This window comes from Dipodomys spectabilis, unplaced genomic scaffold (genome assembly GCF_019054845.1).
Source record: "Dipodomys spectabilis isolate Male_0828 unplaced genomic scaffold, ASM1905484v1 ptg000644l, whole genome shotgun sequence".
NCBI lineage: Eukaryota > Metazoa > Chordata > Mammalia > Rodentia > Heteromyidae > Dipodomys > Dipodomys spectabilis.
The window spans coordinates 415265-432500 of NW_024871321.1; the positions used below are offsets into that span (position 1 = coordinate 415265).

Here is a 17236-nt window from a genome sequence, read left to right on the forward strand (position 1 = left end):
GGCTCACTTTGAATTTACAACTGGGGGGGGGGAGGTCCCCCAGAGCCACCTGCACACACACACACACACACTTGAGTAAGCTCCTGCTGGTTCTTAAGTACAATGAAGCCCTCTCGGCCTGTGTGAGTGGTTCACGTTTGTCATCCCAGTTACTGGGGAGGCTTGAGACCTGAGGATGGCGGTTCAAAGCCAGCCCCCAGAGGGGACAGGAAGACTCTTATCTCCAAGAAACCACGAGAAAAAAAGCCAGAAGTGGAGCTGTGGCTCAAATGGTAGAGCACCGGCTTTGAGCAAAAGCAGCTCAGGGAGAGCGCCCAGGCCCTGAGTTCAAGGCCCAGGACTGGCTCAAAAGATGGAGAGCCCGCAGGGGGACACCTGGGCCCCCCTGGCAGGTGGGCATGGGGGGGGGAGAGGGGAGGAGAGGGCGGGGAGGGGAGGGGCAGGAAGGTCCCCTGTGACATCAGCACTGTGACGTCACAGAGCCGGCCCGCCCAGCTCTGCGGGACATCCCGCCCGGCCCCTGCCAGCCTCCATTCACCATCTGACTCCTCTGCGGGCAGAAGGGGGGGAACCTGCTCATCCCCGCCGCTCTGCCTCAGTCTACCTCAGCTGAGCAAGACCCAGCAGACAGACACACAGCACGCCCCGCCGCAGCGCTTCCCCGTGTATGCGCCAGCACCCCCAGCCGACTCGAAATGTTTGTGTCACCCCGAAGGTAAGCTCCCCCTCTCCCCCCAGCACCCCGCCAGCCCCCCCCACACACACCCAGCACCCCCCACCGCCAGCACCCCACCATCGCCTAAGTGAGCTTCACCGTGTCCCTACCTCGGCGAGTTTCCAGAAGCTTCTGTGTCTTTTGCCTCTTTTTCCTCCTCTTCCTCTCTGCCCAGTGCCCCTGGCCACAGCTCTTCTTTTCTTCTTTTATTTTTTCTGTGTGCGGTCACGCGCCACAGACCCGGTCCCCGGCCACACACAGGCCCTGGTCATGACCCCCGTGGTGGCCAGCGTGGAAGATGCTGGCAGAGAGAAAGAGCAGGGAATCACGAACCCACCCCACGTCCCTGCCCTGAGCCGGCTGGCGGGAACCTGGCCTTGGTCTCTGAGAATCTGGATCTTCAGGAATCTTTCTAGATCTTTCCAGAGAGTAAAGGAGGCTAGCCTTGTTCAGGGCTGGGATGACCTGCCTCCTCAGGACAGCCAATGCCGTCCTTTCTCGAATGTCTTTCAGGAACATGAAGTTCAGCCTGGCTGAGGAGCCCCGCACACGTGTGTACACACACACACACACACGCATGCACGCACACACGCACGCATGCAGCAAGAAGGCACAGTGTTGAGCAGGGGGAGGTGGGATGTTCAGAAAGACTAGAAAACCCAGGAGGCCTTGTGGGGCTGGAACAGAACCGGTGTCATTGAAGAGCCACCCAGGGCTTCCCAGACCCTGATGAGCTAGGATGGAGAGAACCTTCCAGAAGCAAAGCTGGGCGTGGGCAGGGGTAGACTTTGACCACTGGTTTTCTGGGAGAATCACAGTGTAGCTGGTGAGCCCCAAGCACCCAGCACCCAGCACCCAGCACCCAGCCCCGGCATCCAGGGCCCAGCACCCAGCACCCTGCCCCGGCATCCAGGGCCCAGTAGGCCCCGCAGTCCGTGCTCCCCCCTTCCATGCGCCCCCTCGTGTACCCCCTTATCCAGTGCACCGGGGGGAGGCCAGGGAAGAATTTGGGGCCCCGTGCCCCCCCCCCGGCGTCTTTAGGGGAACTAGAGGAGGTCGGGCCTGGCTTTGGGGGGTCCACAGGGACCCTGGGCAGTCACGGACCGGGGATCGGGGTCAGGGGTCGGGGTCAGAGGCCGGGGGTCCCCCCCCAGGCAGCAACACAGGGCCGCGTCTGCAGCCCCAACCGTCTCACAATTCAAAACCGCGTCGTCCCTCCGCACCCCGCCGTCACCATGGCAACCACTGCCCAGGGAGGGGGGCGTGGCCAGGAGGTGAGGCTAGGGCGGGGCTGGGGAGGGGCGGGGCATTGTGGAGGGGCGGGGCATTGTGGAGGGGCGGGCATTGTGGAGGGGCGGGGCATTGTGGAGGGGCGGGGCATTGTGGAGGGGGCGGGACCCGAATGAAGGGGAGGGTTTGTGGAAGGGGCGGGGCCTTGCTGAGGGGCGGGGCTTGTTGGAGGCGGGGCCCAGTTGACGGGGCGGGGCCTTGCTGAGGGGCGGGGGCCCGGGTGAGGGTCGGGAGAAGGGGGGGGGGTAGGAGGGGGTGGAAGAGGGTCCCCGGGAAGGGGGGGGGGTCCCCGTTCTTCCTTCGCCTCCTCCGGCTGCGGCGGTGACCCCTGGGCAGGGCCGGCCTGCGGGATGATGGCCGTGCGGCGCCGGGGGGGACTGGGGCCCCCTCCCCTCCGCTGGGGTGAACTGGGGCCCCCCTCCCCCAGGGCCCGGGGACCCCCGTCCCCTCCCCGCCGCAGGGTCACAGTGCCCGGTGGGAAGGCCTTGCCTGGCCATGGGGACGGGGCCTGAGCCCCACCCTACAGTGGAAACTGTCAGGAGTCCTGCAAAACCTGGAAGGTTCTGGATGCGATCATCGGGTGAGCAGTCACCCCGCTGGGAAAAGGACTGGCTCTGCAGTGTTCCTCGAGAGTGTGCGTGTAGAGAGAGACACACACACACAGACAGACAGACAGACAGAAAGACCGAGAGAGAGACAGAGACAGAGACAGAGAATTGTCTGCTCCACACCAGGCTGTTTGGGTTCTATTTGCTGCATCCAAAGCCTGTTTTCCCGTCATGTTCTTGGTGGTGGTTGAAACACAACCACAGCCAAGTGAGCCAAGCCGGGCCTGTCATCCCAGCCACTCAGGAGGCTGAGCTCAGAGGATCGCAGTTCAAAGCCAGCCCGGGCAGGAAAGTCCGTGAGACTCTGATCTCCCAGGAACCACCAGAAAACCAGAGGGTGGCGCTGTGGCTCAAGGGGGTAGAGCGCCAGCCTTGAGTGAAAGAGCTCAGGGACAGCGCCCAGGCCCTGAGTTCAAGACCCAGGACCGACAGGCACACATCTGAGCCACTCCAGCCTTCTCTTAGACAGCAGGAGTGAGTTCAGAGAGTGGCGGATGACAGGGATTAGAATTGGAATTGGGGCTGGGAAGGAGAAACAGACACCCTGTTGGATAGCGTCGCCCCCAGGCTTCCCGGGCCTGGCTCTAGATTTGCATCACCCCTGCCCTGCGGGGCGCTCACCACCGGTGACTCCTAGAGAGCACCCACGGGTGGGTGTGGGTGTGGGTGTTGCACGGCCGTGGTTTCTCCATGCACGTCTGGTAAAAAGTAGATTCATTCTCAGCGCAAGGCAGGCCCAGCCCCTGGTTCTGTGACGTCATAAGGGCTGAAGCACCCCCCTATCCGCAGCCTGGGACACCCCCCATGGGCACCTGCCTGGTACCCCGGGCGGTTTCTCAGACACGGGGGTCTCTGCGCCCCCCACTCCCACCTAGGGCCACTCTAGAAAGCTGCGACTGCACCCCCAGCCCGTCGCGTGCCCCTCGGGTTGTCCAGCCATTACTTTTTGTTGTTGCTCTCCAGGGAAGAAAAGAAAAAACGAACCCTTGCCCCGAGCACAATAAAAGGAAGTGAGCAGGGCGTGGAGGGCCGAGAAATTCGTGTTCTGTCAAAAAAAAGAGGAAATTAGACACTGGGAGTGGGGGGGGGGGGGCGTGACAGGGTCCTGGGGATTGGGGGGGATGGAGTCAAGGCTGGTCATAAACCACGGCTGGCCATGCACCCCCAAAAGGGCCGGGCCGGGGGGGGGGGGGGGGGAGGGGCGTGAATCCAGACTTCACAGAGGCCTACAATAATAATAATAATAATAATGCAAAAATGACTTGTTTAAAGTCAGTAACAGGGTCTTCAGAGCAGGGCCCAGGAAGTTGTGGGGACCCCACAGGGCCAGAGCTGGCTCCATGGGGATCCTGGCAGCGCCCTGCCCCCACGCTTAGGGCCGCCCCCCCCCCTTTGTCCCAGGGAGGGCCGGGAGGGGTGTGGTGGGGGGTGCGGTTTATAGGCCCAGGCCGTAAAAGCGAAGACAGAGGGCCGCGCCAGCCTGTGACTCAGGCAGGAAGTGAGGCGCGGCTGGGAGAATTGGGAGGGAGAAGAATTGCGGCTGTCCCCAGTGGGGTGGGGTGGGGTGGGGTGGGAGTAGGGAGGACGAGACTCAGGAGAGAGGAATGCACACGGATCAGGCCCCACTGCTGAGGAGTGGACTCAATTGCACGCGTGCACACACAAGTGTGGCAGGAAATAAGACTATAATAAAGGGGCCGGTCCCAGGAGGGGCCACAGTGGGCCCTGAATTCCACAAGGCTCACACACACACACACACACACACACACACACACACACACACATGCATGCATGCATGCCTTTCTGGTGCAGGGGGGGTGGCGATGAGGGCCTGGGAAGGGAGTCCCCCTACCCTGGGAAAAGCTGGGAGCAGCCAGCAGCCTCCACCCGGCTCCAGGAGAGGGGGGACAGCGTGAACATGCAGGGGGACAGCGCCCCCTAGTGTCCGGGGCTGGCGGCCAGGCGGCCAGCGGAGTCCCTGCAATGAGGAGCCCTGCCTTTACCTCCCCGTTGGCTCACAGATGGACGGGGCAGGGCAGGGTGCCCTCAGGGTTTTGTCGGATGAGCCCCAGCTGGTGCCATTTTACAAGAATTCCCTAGACGTGGATGGAGAGCTTCCTTTAAAAAAGAAAAAAATAGCAGCCAGGTGCTGGTGGCTGCCGCCCGCTGAGCTCAATACTCAGGAGGCTGAGGTCTGAGGACTAAGGTCCTGGGGCTTGAACTCACGGCCTGGGCGCTGTCCCTGAGCTCTTGGCTCAAGACTGGTGCTCTACCACTTGAGCCATAGCACCATTCTGGCTTTTTGGTGGTTTATTGGAGATCAGTCTCAGACTTTCCTGCCCGGGCTGGCTTTGAACCACGATCCTCAGACCTCAGCCTCCTGAGTAGCTGGGGTGACAGGCGTGAGCCCACTGGTGCCCGGCTTTCCATGAGACTCTTTATCTCCATGGAAGCCCCCAAAAGCCAGATGCAGAGCTGTGGCTCAAGTGGTAGAGCACCAGCCTTGAGTTAGATAGAAGAAAGGGGGAAGAAAAGCTAAGGAGAAACACTCAGGCCCTGAGTTCGAGCCCTGGTGCTGGCACAAGGAAAAGAAAACAGAAAAAGAAAAATGAAAGGAGGGAGGGAAGGAGGGAAGGAAGGAAGGAAGGAAGGGAGGGAGGGAGGGAGGGAGGGAGGGAGGGAGCAGCTGGCTGGGTGGGAATCCCCTCTCTCAGGGGAGGGGAAGGAAGGGTGGGCAGCCAATGGGGGCACCTGCGTCTGTCCGGCCAGGCGGGCACAGAACGCCCTCCCATAAATCAACACGGTTCCAGGTGGAAAGACCTGGTGACCAGTGGCTAGATCCGCTAGATCCGAGCAGCCTTGTCGGTTTGGGTGGAAAATCTTGGCTACGGGTATGTGTGTGTGTGTGTGTGTGTGTGTGTGTGTGTGTGTGTGTGTGTGTGTGTGTGTGTGTGAAAACCTTTCGTTCCTCTGGTTGGGAGTTAGGACTGGACTGTCGTGAGATCCTGCCTCTGCCAGCCTCCCTGGGCCTCCCCTTCCGGTCCTCCATCCACTTGACCTCCTTTGCCTGCCCAACACTTTCATTTCTCTCTTTTTTTCTTTCAAGGTCCAAGATTGGGACTCAAGCTCAGTACCTAACACTTTTTGCTCTTTGGCTAGGTGCTCTACCAACTGAGCCACGCCTCCAGTCCAACCCTTTCAGCTGTCCCTGTGGAGGGAAATCCTTGGTTATCCCTCCTTGAAGTGGGGGGGCTGTGGCTCCCAGACTCTTGGGGCACTCACATTGCGGGGGGTCCCCGAGGTCCATCGAGAGGACCTGTGTGTCGCTGGACAGTCCAGCCCAGCCCTAGGAGATTCAGCAGCTAAATCACCACTTGGACCCCTACTCCTTCCTCCTTTAATCCCGGATCTCCCCCCCTCCCCACCCCCTCAGCTCGCTGGCAGTAATGCCACTAAGCAGCTGGGCTGGAATAGCTCTGTCGATTATCTGTTTAATGCCCTCTGGAAGCCTTTAATCAAGACGCCGGAGGGGTGGGGTGGGCAGGCGGCTGGGCTCCCTCCCTACGTGAAAACGAGAGGGACTGGAGGCTCGGGCAGCATTCTCCCCACCTTCCCTCCTTCCCGCCACAGGACGGAGACCATGGCCAAGGTAACCAGCCTCTTCCCTTCCATTACACTGGAGATAGACTGGGAGGTGTGTCCCCCTGTCAACTACGCGTCCGAGTTCTGGCGCCGGCTGTTGTAATCTCGCTGTGAAGAGCCATGGTAGGAAGGGCGAGGGGTGGCGTAGGCTCCGGGTTCTCTGATGCTCTAAAGAGCAGAGGCCCAGGGTGGGTGTCAGGACTTACGAAGATAGGATTTTTCAGTGGCTCACGCCTGTCATCCCAGCTACTCAGGAGGCTGAGGTCTGAGGATCGAGGTTCAAAGCCTTAGGGAGACTCTTATTTCTAGCAGTCACCAAAAAGCCGGAAGTGGTGCTGTGGTTCAAGTGGTAGAGCGCCAGCCTTGAGTGAAAGAGCTCAGGGACAGCGCCCAGGCCCAGAGTTCAAAGATGGATTTTTCTTTGTGAAATGGGATGTGTTCTTTCTATTGGAGAACTATCTAGATCCTTAGGAAGAGAAAAGAAGCAAGTTGGGCAATGTAGGGAATGGGTGTTGATGGGTCTTGGGAAAGTTCTTGAGGGAGATTCACTTCACAAGATTCCGTCGTCAGCCGAGCACGGGAATACAGGCCTGTAATCTAGCACCAGGGAGGCACAAGCAGGAACACTGAGCTGCTGGGAGCCACCAGCCTGGTGAGCTTCAAGCCAGCCTGGGCTAATCTTTCGAGACAATGATTGGTGAAGGACCTCCTGGCATCTGTCGGGGTAGAAGCTTCTAGAAGGAATTGGTATGAGCTATCCAACTCCTTCATCCCCGGTTCCGGAGGAATCGCCCCCTTTCCTAACTTGGTGTAACTTGTGATGGGTCGAGTGTGTGGAGTTAACATCTGATGTGATTGGTGGGAGAGAAATTTCCAGACAGTGGGGGGCGGGGGAGGGGGGAACGCAGCCCTGCCTTAAATCCTGAGCTCATTCTTCTGCAGAATAGCAGTTGCCGCTCCCCCCCCAAAACACCATGGGCCATGGATGCACGTGTGACCCATAAGATCTGGGGAGGGGTGGGGGCCACCTGGGAGGCTGAGATCCGGAGGATCGAGGTTCAAAGCCAGCCCGGGCAGGAAAGCCCATGAGACTCTGACCTCCGATGAACCACCAGAAAACCAGAAGTGGAGCTGTGGCTCAAGCGGTAGAGCACCAGCCTTGAGCAAGAAAGCTCAGGGACAGTGCCCAGGCCCTGAGTTCAAGCCTCAGGAGGGACCAAAATAAGATTTGTGGGTTGGGGGGCATGGTCAGGGCGTGCTGCGTGGGGCGCCGGGGTGGGGCTGGCCGGTGGGCGTCTGTCTCGGGTCGCTCTGGGGACCGCGCTTCTGTCTGGGCTGCTAGATGACCGGTACGCACCGTGTTAATCCCCGACGATGAGGGCTGTGGCTCCAGGCTGAGCCCCGATCGCTGGTCATGGGGGGGAGAGGCGGGGGGTGGGGGGGGATTTGTGGGCTTCATTACCGGCTGCGGTCTTAGGCACCCTGATCTCCAAGGCTAAGCCGATGGAGCCCCCATGGCTCCTGAGAGCTCAGATGGTTTGTTTTACGAAGCATCTGTGAGCTGCCCAGCTCCAGCTTCTGTCCGGTTCTGTTCCGGTCCATTCCGGATTCACCCATGGACCCATCAAGTGCCGTCCCGGTTACAGCGTGCCAACAGGGTATTAATACATGGAGGCTCTGGCCCAAGCTGCACAGGGCTGGGGGGTGGGGTTAGGGCTGGGAGTGAGGCTGGGGGTGGAGGATCCGTCGGCTGAGGCCGGCCGGGAGCACGGTGCTGACCACACTTGCTCCCTCTTGCCAGCTGTGCCCAGTAGAGGGCGCCAGTGGAACCTCGGGGGACCTAAAGACTCCCGTGACCGCCTCATAATGTGGCCAGGGGTGAGCCTCCTGGCATCTGTGACTCCCCTGGTCTGGGCCTCCGTGGCCAGGTCTCCTCTGGTCTGGGCCTCCTCTGGGGTGTGGGCCTCCTCTGGTCTGAGCCTCTGGGATCTGAGCCTCCCCTGGGGTCTGGGCCTCCTCTGGTCTGGGCCTCTGGGGTCTGGGCCTCCTCTGGTCTGGGCCTCCTCTGGTCTGAGCCTCCTCTGGGATCTGGGTCTCCTCTGGTCTGAGCCTCCTCTGGGGTCTGGGTCTCTTCTGGAGTCTGGGCCTCTTCTGGGGTCTGGGTCTCCTTGAGTCTGGGCCTCCTCTGGGGTCTGGGCCTCCCCTGGTCTGGGCCTCCTCTGGTCTGGGCCTCCTCTGGTCTGGATCTCCTCTGGAGTCTGGGCCTCCTCTGGGGTCTGGGCCTCTCCTGGTCTGGGTCTCCTCTGGAGTCTGGGCCTCCTCTGGTCTGGGCCTCCTCTGGGGTCTGGGCCTCCTCTGGGGTCCGGGTCTCCTCGGGTCTGGGCCTCCTCTGGGGTCCAGCCTCCTCGGGTCTGGGCCTCCAGGGTTGGGCCTCCACGGGGCTAGGCCTCTGGGGTCTGGGCCTCCGGGGTTGGGCCTCCGCGAGGCTGGGCCTCCACAGCCGGGCCGAGACTCACCGCTGCTCCCCCCACAGATGGAGCTCCCGCAGGGCCCCCCTGGCCAACGCGCCCGCCTGCCTGCCCTCCTCAGCCTGCTATCACTCGGCCTCTCCGCAGCATCCCTGCTCAGCGACCGGTGGTTTGTGGGCACACAGAAGGTGCCCAAGCCCGTGTGCGGGAAAAGTGTGGCAGCCGAATGCCCTGAGCTGCCAGTGCCCCTGGACGGGGATGTCACCAACGCATCCGCCGCGGCGGTGGTACAACTCAGCTGGGCGGCTGGGGATGACGGCTTCGCCTTCCCTGCCTTCCACAGTGGCCTGTGGCTATCCTGTGAGGAGACCGTGGAAGGGCCAGGTGCGGGCCGCAATCCCGGGCGGGGGGGGGAGAGGGGGGGGCGGGGGGGGGGACGGGGGGGGGACAGGCATCCACGCAGACAGCTCAGAACAGGCCCCCACTCCACAGACGTGAGAGCCGGGCTCGGCGGCGCACGCCTGTCATCCCAGCCCCTCGGGGGTGAGGGGAGGCTGAGATCTTGAGGACCGTGGTTCGAAGCCAGCCCAGGCTGGGGAGTCTTGTGAGAGATGATGGTCTCCAATGAACCGACGCCAAGCTAGACGTTGGGGGTGTGGCCCGAGCGGCAGAGCGCCGGACTCGGGTGACAAAGCCGCACACGCGCGTGTGTTACAGGGGAGAAATGCCGAAGTTCCACCGAACTCACACCACCAGCCCAGAGAGGTGAGAAAGGATTACTGGAACCTTCCACGGTGCAAGGCCCACGTGACGCCCCTCTCCGACCTGGAGGGGAGCGGTTAACGGAGATGTCCCTCCTCCCCCACCCCCCCTCGGGGCGCCCGGCAAGTATGTACCCCCCCCCTCCCACCGCCCTCCCCCCTTCCCACCTCCCTCCCCCCCCCCCCCCGCCTGCCCACCCATGGCGTGGGCTTCTCCAGATCTAGGCGGCCCTGTCACCCCTCCTCTCTTCCTTCCCTCAGGGTGAGGGAAGTGCTTCCTAGAGCTGACCTGCAGCCCGAGGCAGGGATGCAAACCAGCGGGGGGGGGGGGGGGGGGACCAGGGAGAAGGGAAGGTTCCAGTGCAACATCCACCCCCAGCTCCAATGGGCCACCTTGGAAAAGCCTAGAATCTCCCCCCCCTCACCCCACCCCACACACCACATACTGCCGATTGCTTTCCTTTTGTCAAAAAAATGAAAAGGAAGCTGGGCTCCCGCCTGCCATCCCAGCTGCTCAGGAGGCTGAGATCTGAGGATCGCGGGTCAAAGCCAGCCCAGGCAGGAAAGTCCCTGAGACTCTGATCTCCAATGAACCAGCAGAAAACCAGAAGTGGCGCTGTGGCTCAGGTGGTAGAGCGCCAGACTTGAGCCAAGAGCTCAGGGACAGCGCTCAAGCCCCGAGTTCAAGCCCCACGACTGACAAAAATTAATAAAAATAAAAAGGAAAGCAATGAAGCGGGGGAGGTGGAAAGAAAAGAGAAACAAAACCAAACCAATGGGGCGCCGGTGGCTCCCGCCTGTCATCCCAGCTACTCAGGAGGCTGAGATCTGAGGATCTTGGGTCAAAGCCAGCCCTGGGCAGGAAAGTCCAATGAGACTGATCTCCAGTGAACTAGCAAAAATCAAACTGGAGCCATCCAGTGTGGAGCCATGGCTCAAGTGGTAGAGCGCCAGCCTTGAGTGAAAGAGCTCAGGGACGGCGCCCAGGCCCTGAGTTCAAAACCTAGCTAGCATGGGCACAAAGGAGGAAAGGTGGGGGGGCAAAGCCCCCCAGAGGGGGAGGTGAACCGTGAACACCAGGTTTTGCACACGGCCCTTGGTTTTGCACACGGCCATGCGCAAAGGCAAGCCGTTCCCCGGTGGCGGCGGCGGCCTCTCCTCTGCGGCGTCCGTGGCGCGTGACCACGGGCGCCATGTCCCCTGTGTCCCCCCCGCAGCCATCCTCTGTCTCGCCCTGGGGTCCCAGGCCGCCCACCTCGGCCTTGAACTCCTCAGCGTGGTCCTGCTGCTGAGCCATCTGCTGCTGGCGCGCCGCGCGGGCTGTGGGCTGCAGCTCAGCGCCTTTGCCGCCGTCTGCTCTGTCCTGTCGGGTGAGGGGCACAGGCCGGGCGGGGCGGGGGGGTCACCGTGGCCAGCAAGGAGACGCCCCCCCCTTTTAGATTGCCCCCCCCCGGCCCCGGGAGATGGGGAAGAGGAGGGTGATGGATGCTAGGCCCAGTTTCATGCAGGATGATGGCGGGTAGCTTCCAGATAGCAGTCTCTCAGGCTCGTCCTCACATTCCCCCCTTTTCCTTGTCCCCCGTTACCTCCCCACCCACCGACTGCAGGCCTTCTGGGCATGGTGGCCCACATGATGTACTCGCAAGTCTTCCAGGCAACCGCCAACCTAGGTCCGGAGGACTGGAGACCCCACGCTTGGACTTACGGCTGGGCCTTCTAGTGAGTGCCTGCCGTCCCGGCCCCCTGGGCCAACTCCCCACCCCGCCCCCCACCCGGGCAGCACCCCCCCCCACCTTGGTCTGTGGAGGAAGCGGGGTGCTCATGCTCGGTCGTCTGCTCCTGCCCCTAGCACAGCCTGGCTCTCGTTTACCTGCTGCATGGCATCGGCCGTGACCACCTTCAACACCTACACCAGGACGGCGCTGGGGTTTGCGGGTGGGCTCCACGGGGGCTTCCACGCCGCGCCGCGCCCCTGCCTTCCCCGGCAGCCTCCCTGCGCGCCGCCGCCCGAGGGGCCCCCGCGCGGCTGCCCCCTGTGCCACGAGCCGCCCGTGCGCTCCGTGTCCGCCGGCGTGGATTTCCTCGTGGCCGCCCAGCAAGCCGGTGGCCGGGGCCCAGGGGGCCCCACGGGAGCCTCCGTGGAGGAGGAGCAGTGCTAGGGTTCCGGGGTGTGGGGAGCAGGCTGGATCGTTACCAACATCTGCTTAAGCCGAAGCCGGTCTTGCACGCGTGATTTGTTTGAGTCGTAACCACCGCAAGGCCGGGGGGGCCGTCCAGCTCTGTCCCCCCGGGACTGCTGGGGGTGGGGCGGGGGGCTCGGGGGGGGGGTAGACGCCGGCCTGGCAAGCCCCCAATCCTGAATTCACATCCTAGTAACCCCCACAAAACCCCTCCTCCTTCTAAGGGTCTCAGAAACCCAGTGATGGCCGGGCACTGGTGCTCACGCCTGTCATCCCAGCTTCTCAGGAGGCTGAGATCTGAGGATCCTGGCTCAAGGCCAGCCCAGGCAGGAAAGTCTGTGAACACTCTTAACTTCATGAACCACCAGAAAACTGGAAGTGGAGCTGTGACTCAAGTGGTAGAGCACCAGCCTTGAGTGAAAGAGCTCAGGGACGGTGCCCAGGCCCTGAGTTCAAGCCCCAGGACCGACAGAAACAAAAACAAAGAACCCAGTGATGCCTTTAGAAATGGGAAGAACAGAGGTGACCCCAACAAATGAACCGATTGCTCTGTGGCAGACCCAAGAACATGGCAGACCCCCCCCCCAGCTCCCACACACACACCACATCCCACAGGGCAGGTGCCAGTAAGAGGGACCAGTAAGAGCTCCCTAGTCTGGGAGCCCCTGGGGAAGGTGGCCAGGCGCTGCCCACGGGGCCAGGCCCCCGCCACCCCCGACGCTCAGGAAGACCAGCACGGCCCCGCACGTGCAGCTTGAAGCATTTATTTTTGTGGTTCCAGTTCACAGTTTAGAGCTCACTCCCATGAGGAGAGGCGGGGGGGGGGGGGGGAGGGAGGGGAAGAGGGAGGGCCATTCACATTGGGGAGGGGTGGCTGGGGGGCGGGTGCGAGGGGAGGGAGAGACCGGGAGGAGGCCTTATTTGTAAGCAGTGGTTCTTCACTGGCAGCCCGGAGCTGGGACTGCAGGCAGAACTTCCTTCCTTGCACTGGGAAAGGACAGTGTGTCCAAGCTCCAGCCGTCGCTGACGTGTTCTGCACTGGCTTTCAGAAGGAGCTAGAGGGCTGGGCAGGGGCTCAGCGGTAGAGTGCTCGCCTAGCATGCATGAAGCCCCAGGTTGGATTCCTCATGTACCACACACACAGGAAAAAGCTGGAAGTGGCGCTGTGGCTCAAGTGGTAGAGCACCAGCCTTGAGCAAAAACAAAGCAGCTCAGGGACAGCGCCCAGGCCCTGAGTTCAAGCCCCAGGACCGGCCAAAAAAAAGAAAAAAGTAGCTAGAGATCACTATTGTGGTCAGGACAGATTTAAACCTCCAGTAGGGGGAATAACTTCCTAACAGAATTCACGACAGTGCACTTCAAGCTGCCTCTGAGATTCACGCTGGTGGACACACGGGCTTCCGGAACCGCATGGCCGGCTCCCCGGGACGCCCAACACCACGGGGTACAGGCAGTGCCTGGGCCACCACTTTGGGGGTTTGGTCCTCCACAGATTAGTCCTGAGAAGTCTAAACTAGACAGCATCCAAGCCAAAGGCACAAACAAGTTCACTCAGACCCCTAGGAGTGGGTCTGGAATCTTCTCTGCTCTCTGGGGGGGGAGGGGGGGGGCTCTGACTTCCACACGTGATGTCTACAGGGTTGAAAGCCGTCTTAGGGACAAGGTGCCAGTCTCTGCCCGGAGAGAGAGGCCTGAGGGGCGTGGCCTCACCCCTGCCCGGAAAGATGGGCCTGAGGGGTGGACAATGTGCGGGCCAGGCCTCACCCCTGCATGGAGAATGGCCGCCACTGTCACCTGCCGGGGGAGGAGGGGCAATTAATAGATTCAATTTCTGGATTAATAGAATAGATTGGATTTCCTGAAGTCCCTTTATTAACCTAAGCTAAGAGGGATTGAGGCCCGCAGTGTCCTGATCTCTCAACCGTTTCCCATCGGCCATCACGGGATTTTCTACCCCACACACCATGGCCTAGAATTTTGGGGGACTTGAGCTTAACAGAGGAAACATCTAGAGATCATTCCAGAAAGATTCATCGTTAGAGTTGAGCCGGGCGCCGTGCCTCACACCTGTCATCCCAGCTACTCAGGAGGCTGAGCGCGGAGGATCAAGGTTCCAAGTCAGCGTGGGCAGGAAAGCCCTCGAGATGCTTATCTCCAATTAGTCACTAAAAAGCCAGCGGTGGTGCTGTGGCTCAAGTGGTAGAGCGCTAGCCTTGAGTGAAAAGGGACAGCGCCCAGACCCTGAGTTCAAGCCCCAGGACCAATACACACAACAACACACAGACAAAAATGTACATAAGAGCTTTCTCAGAGCACAAAGGCCCTGTGAGAAAGAAGTACAGAGCAAAAATGATTGCACACAGGACTCAAGTGGTGGAAGGAAACAGCTAGAAACATATCCCTGAATAGAAGACAAGGGGAGGGGGGGGGGAAGGGGACCAGAGAGGCAGAGGACGGGCGCAGCAGGACCAGGCCCCAGGCTGGGGGGTGGAGGGGGAGCCCCACCTTCCAATGAGCTCACAAGGACGGCATGCCGGGGTGCTGGGGGCCTGGGCTGTACACGCGTGTGGCAGGTGTGCCCTCGGGCCCCCGGGCCGGGCAGGGCCAGCCACGGGGAGCAGGGCCGCAGGCAGGATGCTGGACAGACAGATGGAAAGTCGGGGGGGGGTCTGCGTGGCCCCCCCATACGTCCCCACACTGCAGGTGGAGAAAGGACACGGGGGTGGCGACCGGTGGTGGCCCTCAGAGCGGGAGGCTGGCCACCGGAAGCTTCTAGAAGCTGCTGGATGACTACTCCGGAGGTAATTCTAAAGTGGTCCCCAGAGCAGGGCGCCCCGCCACACCAGCAGATCCATGCACCACACAGAGCAGGCACCCAGAGTCTCAGCCCCCCCCAGATCCCCAGGAGAGCTTATAAATTAGACATCGAAAATAAAATAAAATAAAACCCCATAAGATTCACATTTCTCAAGTCTGTCCACAAAGTTCCTGGGGGCTCGCGCGGGAAGGAGCCGGTCAGGGCTGGAGTGCACCGACCGGGCGACAAACAGGCCCGGACTCCCAGAGCAGCGCTCATGCCAACAGGGGCTACCCACGCGGCTCCCCACTGCAGCCCATCTGGCTAGACCTGCAGGAAAAGCACAAGCGTGTGACTTCCTTCCCACCCCCACGGAGAGAACCCCAGAGTCACAGAGGACACCCCAAGCCAGTGCCACCCATCTCCTGTCCTTCCATTCCATCCCAGGGAGCAGGGGCAGCTCCCCCCCCACACACACCAAGGCCCATGTGCAGCTAAGGACGGACTATGCTAGAGCTGGGCATCGGTGCTCACGCCAGCCATCCCAGCTACATGGGAGGCTGAGATGTGAGGATCTTGGTTCAAAGCCAGCCCGGGCAGAAAAGTCCATGGAACTCTTATCTCCAGGGAACTACAAAAAAAACTGGAAGTGGAGCTGTGGCTCAAGTGGTAGAGTGCTAGCCTTAAACAAAAAAACTCAGTGCCCAGGCCCTGAGTGTGAGCCCCAGGATGGGCACAAACCGTGTCACTAACCCCTACCCAGAAAACACCAGCAGGGCCTCCACTCAGCCACGAGCCCCGGTCACCCCGGGGTGGGGCTGGCGGCCATCATGACCGGCCCAGGGCTCAGTGCCTGCTGCAGTGAGGCCTAAGTGTGGAGCCCATGGCCCAGCCTGAGCCTGAGCCTGGGCTGATCCTGAGCATGCAGCCCACAGGCGTGGCCTGAGCCTGGGTCTGGGTCTGGGTCTGGGTCTGGGTCTGGGCCTGGGTCTGGGCCTGAGCCTGAGCCTGGGTCTGGGTCTGGGCCTGAGCTTGGGCCTAGATCTGGGTCCGGGCCTGAGCCTGGGTCTGAGCCTGAGCCTGGGCCTAGGTCTGGGTCTGGGCCTGAGCCTATGCCTAGGTCTGGGTCTGGGCCTGAGCCTGGGCATAGGTCTGGGTCTGGGCCTGAGCCTGGGTCTGGGTCTGAGCCTAGGTCTGGGCCTGAGCCTGCATCTGGGCCTGAGCCTGGGCCTAGGTCTGGTCTGGGCCTGGGCCCTGAGCCTGAGCCTGAGCCTGAGCCTGGGTCTGGGTCTGGGCCTGAGCCTGAGCCTAGGTCTGGGTCTGAGCTTGGGCCTAGGTCTGGGTCTGGGTCTGGGTCTGGGCTTAGGCCTGAGCCTGGGTCTGGGTCTGGGCTTAGGCCTGAGCCTGGGTCTGGGTCTGAGCCTAGGTCTGGGCCTGAGCCTGGTCCTGAGCCTATGTCTGGGCCTGAGCTTGGGCCTAGGTCTGGATCTGGGCCTGGGCCTGAGCCTGAGCCTGGGTCTGGGTCTGAGCCTGGGCCTAGGTCTGGGTCTGGGTCTGGGTCTGGGCCTGGGCCTGGGTCTGGGCCTGAGCCTGGGTCTGGGCCTGAGCCTGAGCCTGAGCCTGGGTCTAGGCCTGGGCCCGAGCCTAAGCCTGAGCCTGGATCTGGGCCTGAGCCTGAGCCTGGGTCTGGGTCTGGGCCTGGGCCTGAGCCTGAGCCTAGATCTAGGCCTGGACCTGAGCCTGAGCTTGGGTCTGGGTCTGAGCCTGGGCCTGGGTCTGGGTCTGAGCCTGGGCCTAGGTCTGGATCTGGGTCTGGGCCTGAGCCTGAGCCTGGGTCTGGGTCTGGGTCTGCGCCTGGGCCTAGGCCTGAGCCTGGGTCTGGGTCTGAGCCTAGGTCTGGGCCTGAGCCTGGTCCTGAGCCTATGTCTGGGCCTGAGCCTGGGCCTAGGTCTGGGTCTGGGCCTGGGCCTGAGCCTGAGCCTGGGTCTGGGTCTGAGCCTGGGCCTAGGTCTGGGTCTGGGTCTGGGTCTGGGCCTGGGCCTGGGTCTGGGCCTGAGCCTGGGTCTGGGCCTGAGCCTGAGCCTGAGCCTGGGTCTAGGCCTGGGCCCGAGCCTAAGCCTGAGCCTGGATCTGGGCCTGAGCCTGAGCCTGGGTCTGGGTCTGGGCCTGGGCCTGAGCCTGAGCCTAGATCTAGGCCTGGACCTGAGCCTGAGCTTGGGTCTGGGTCTGAGCCTGGGCCTGGGTCTGGGTCTGAGCTTGGGCCTAGGTCTGGATCTGGGTCTGGGCCTGAGCCTGAGCCTGGGTCTGGGTCTGGGTCTGCGCCTGGGCCTAGGTCTGGGTCTGGGTCTGGGTCTGTGCCTGGGTCTGGGTCTGAGTCTGGGTCTGGGTCTGGGCCTGAGCCTTGGGCCTAGGTCTGGGTCTGGGTCTTGGCCTGAGCCTGAGCCTGAGCCTGGGTCTGGGTCTGGGTCTGCGCCTGGGCCTAGGTCTGGGTCTGGGTCTGGGTCTGCGCCTGGGTCTGGGTCTGGGTCTGGGCCTGAGCCTGGGCCTAGGTCTGGGTCTGGGTCTGGGCCTGAGCCTGGGTCTGGGTCTGAACCTGGGCCTGGAGCTCAGAGGCATGGCCTGAGCTGACCACAGGGGCCTGAGCCCACAAATGCGGACCACAAGAACCCCATATCTCAGATGGGCCACAGCACCTCCTCTCGGGAGCGGCTCACCTGCGGGGGAGAATCCACAAACTTGATGCGGGACAGGAACCTCCGCAGCTCCCCGCGGCCG

At 62.1% G+C, this 17236-nt stretch overlaps 2 protein-coding genes across 2 annotated transcripts in view; one reads left to right on the top strand and one right to left on the bottom strand.

The window, feature by feature from the left end:
• The first annotated feature begins 694 nt into the window (after positions 1-694).
• On the top strand, positions 695-11643 carry Gsg1 (germ cell associated 1). Its single transcript, XM_042671573.1, has 6 exons — positions 695-715; positions 8789-9107; positions 9441-9488; positions 10702-10854; positions 11092-11203; positions 11334-11643. The coding sequence occupies exons 2-6, from the start codon at positions 8789-8791 to the stop codon at positions 11641-11643; spliced, it is 942 nt and encodes a 313-aa protein (XP_042527507.1). The 5' UTR covers positions 695-715.
• Positions 11644-14596: 2953 nt separating this feature from the next.
• Positions 14597-17236, bottom strand: part of Fam234b (family with sequence similarity 234 member B) — a 15027-nt gene continuing 12387 nt past the window's right edge. Inside the window, exons 12-13 of the mRNA XM_042671558.1 lie at positions 17176-17236; positions 14597-14791 (exon numbers count right to left, since the gene is read on the bottom strand). The exon at positions 17176-17236 is cut by the window's right edge and continues 160 nt beyond it. Coding sequence (XP_042527492.1) covers positions 14786-14791; positions 17176-17236 — 67 coding nt within the window. The 3' untranslated portion in view covers positions 14597-14785. The remainder of the gene's footprint in view (positions 14792-17175) is intronic.

What these genes read in the sequence shown, in the direction of transcription:
- Gsg1 (XM_042671573.1), top strand. Translation starts at nt 8,789, where the DNA reads ATGGAGCTCCCGCAGGGCCCCCCTGGCCAACGCGCCCGCCTGCCTGCC. An exon ending in CGTCTGCTCTGTCCTGTCGG is followed by an intron (nt 10,855 to 11,091) that starts GTGAGGGGCACA and finishes CACCGACTGCAG; the next exon opens with GCCTTCTGGGCATGGTGGCC. An exon ending in ACTTACGGCTGGGCCTTCTA is followed by an intron (nt 11,204 to 11,333) that starts GTGAGTGCCTGC and finishes TCCTGCCCCTAG; the next exon opens with CACAGCCTGGCTCTCGTTTA.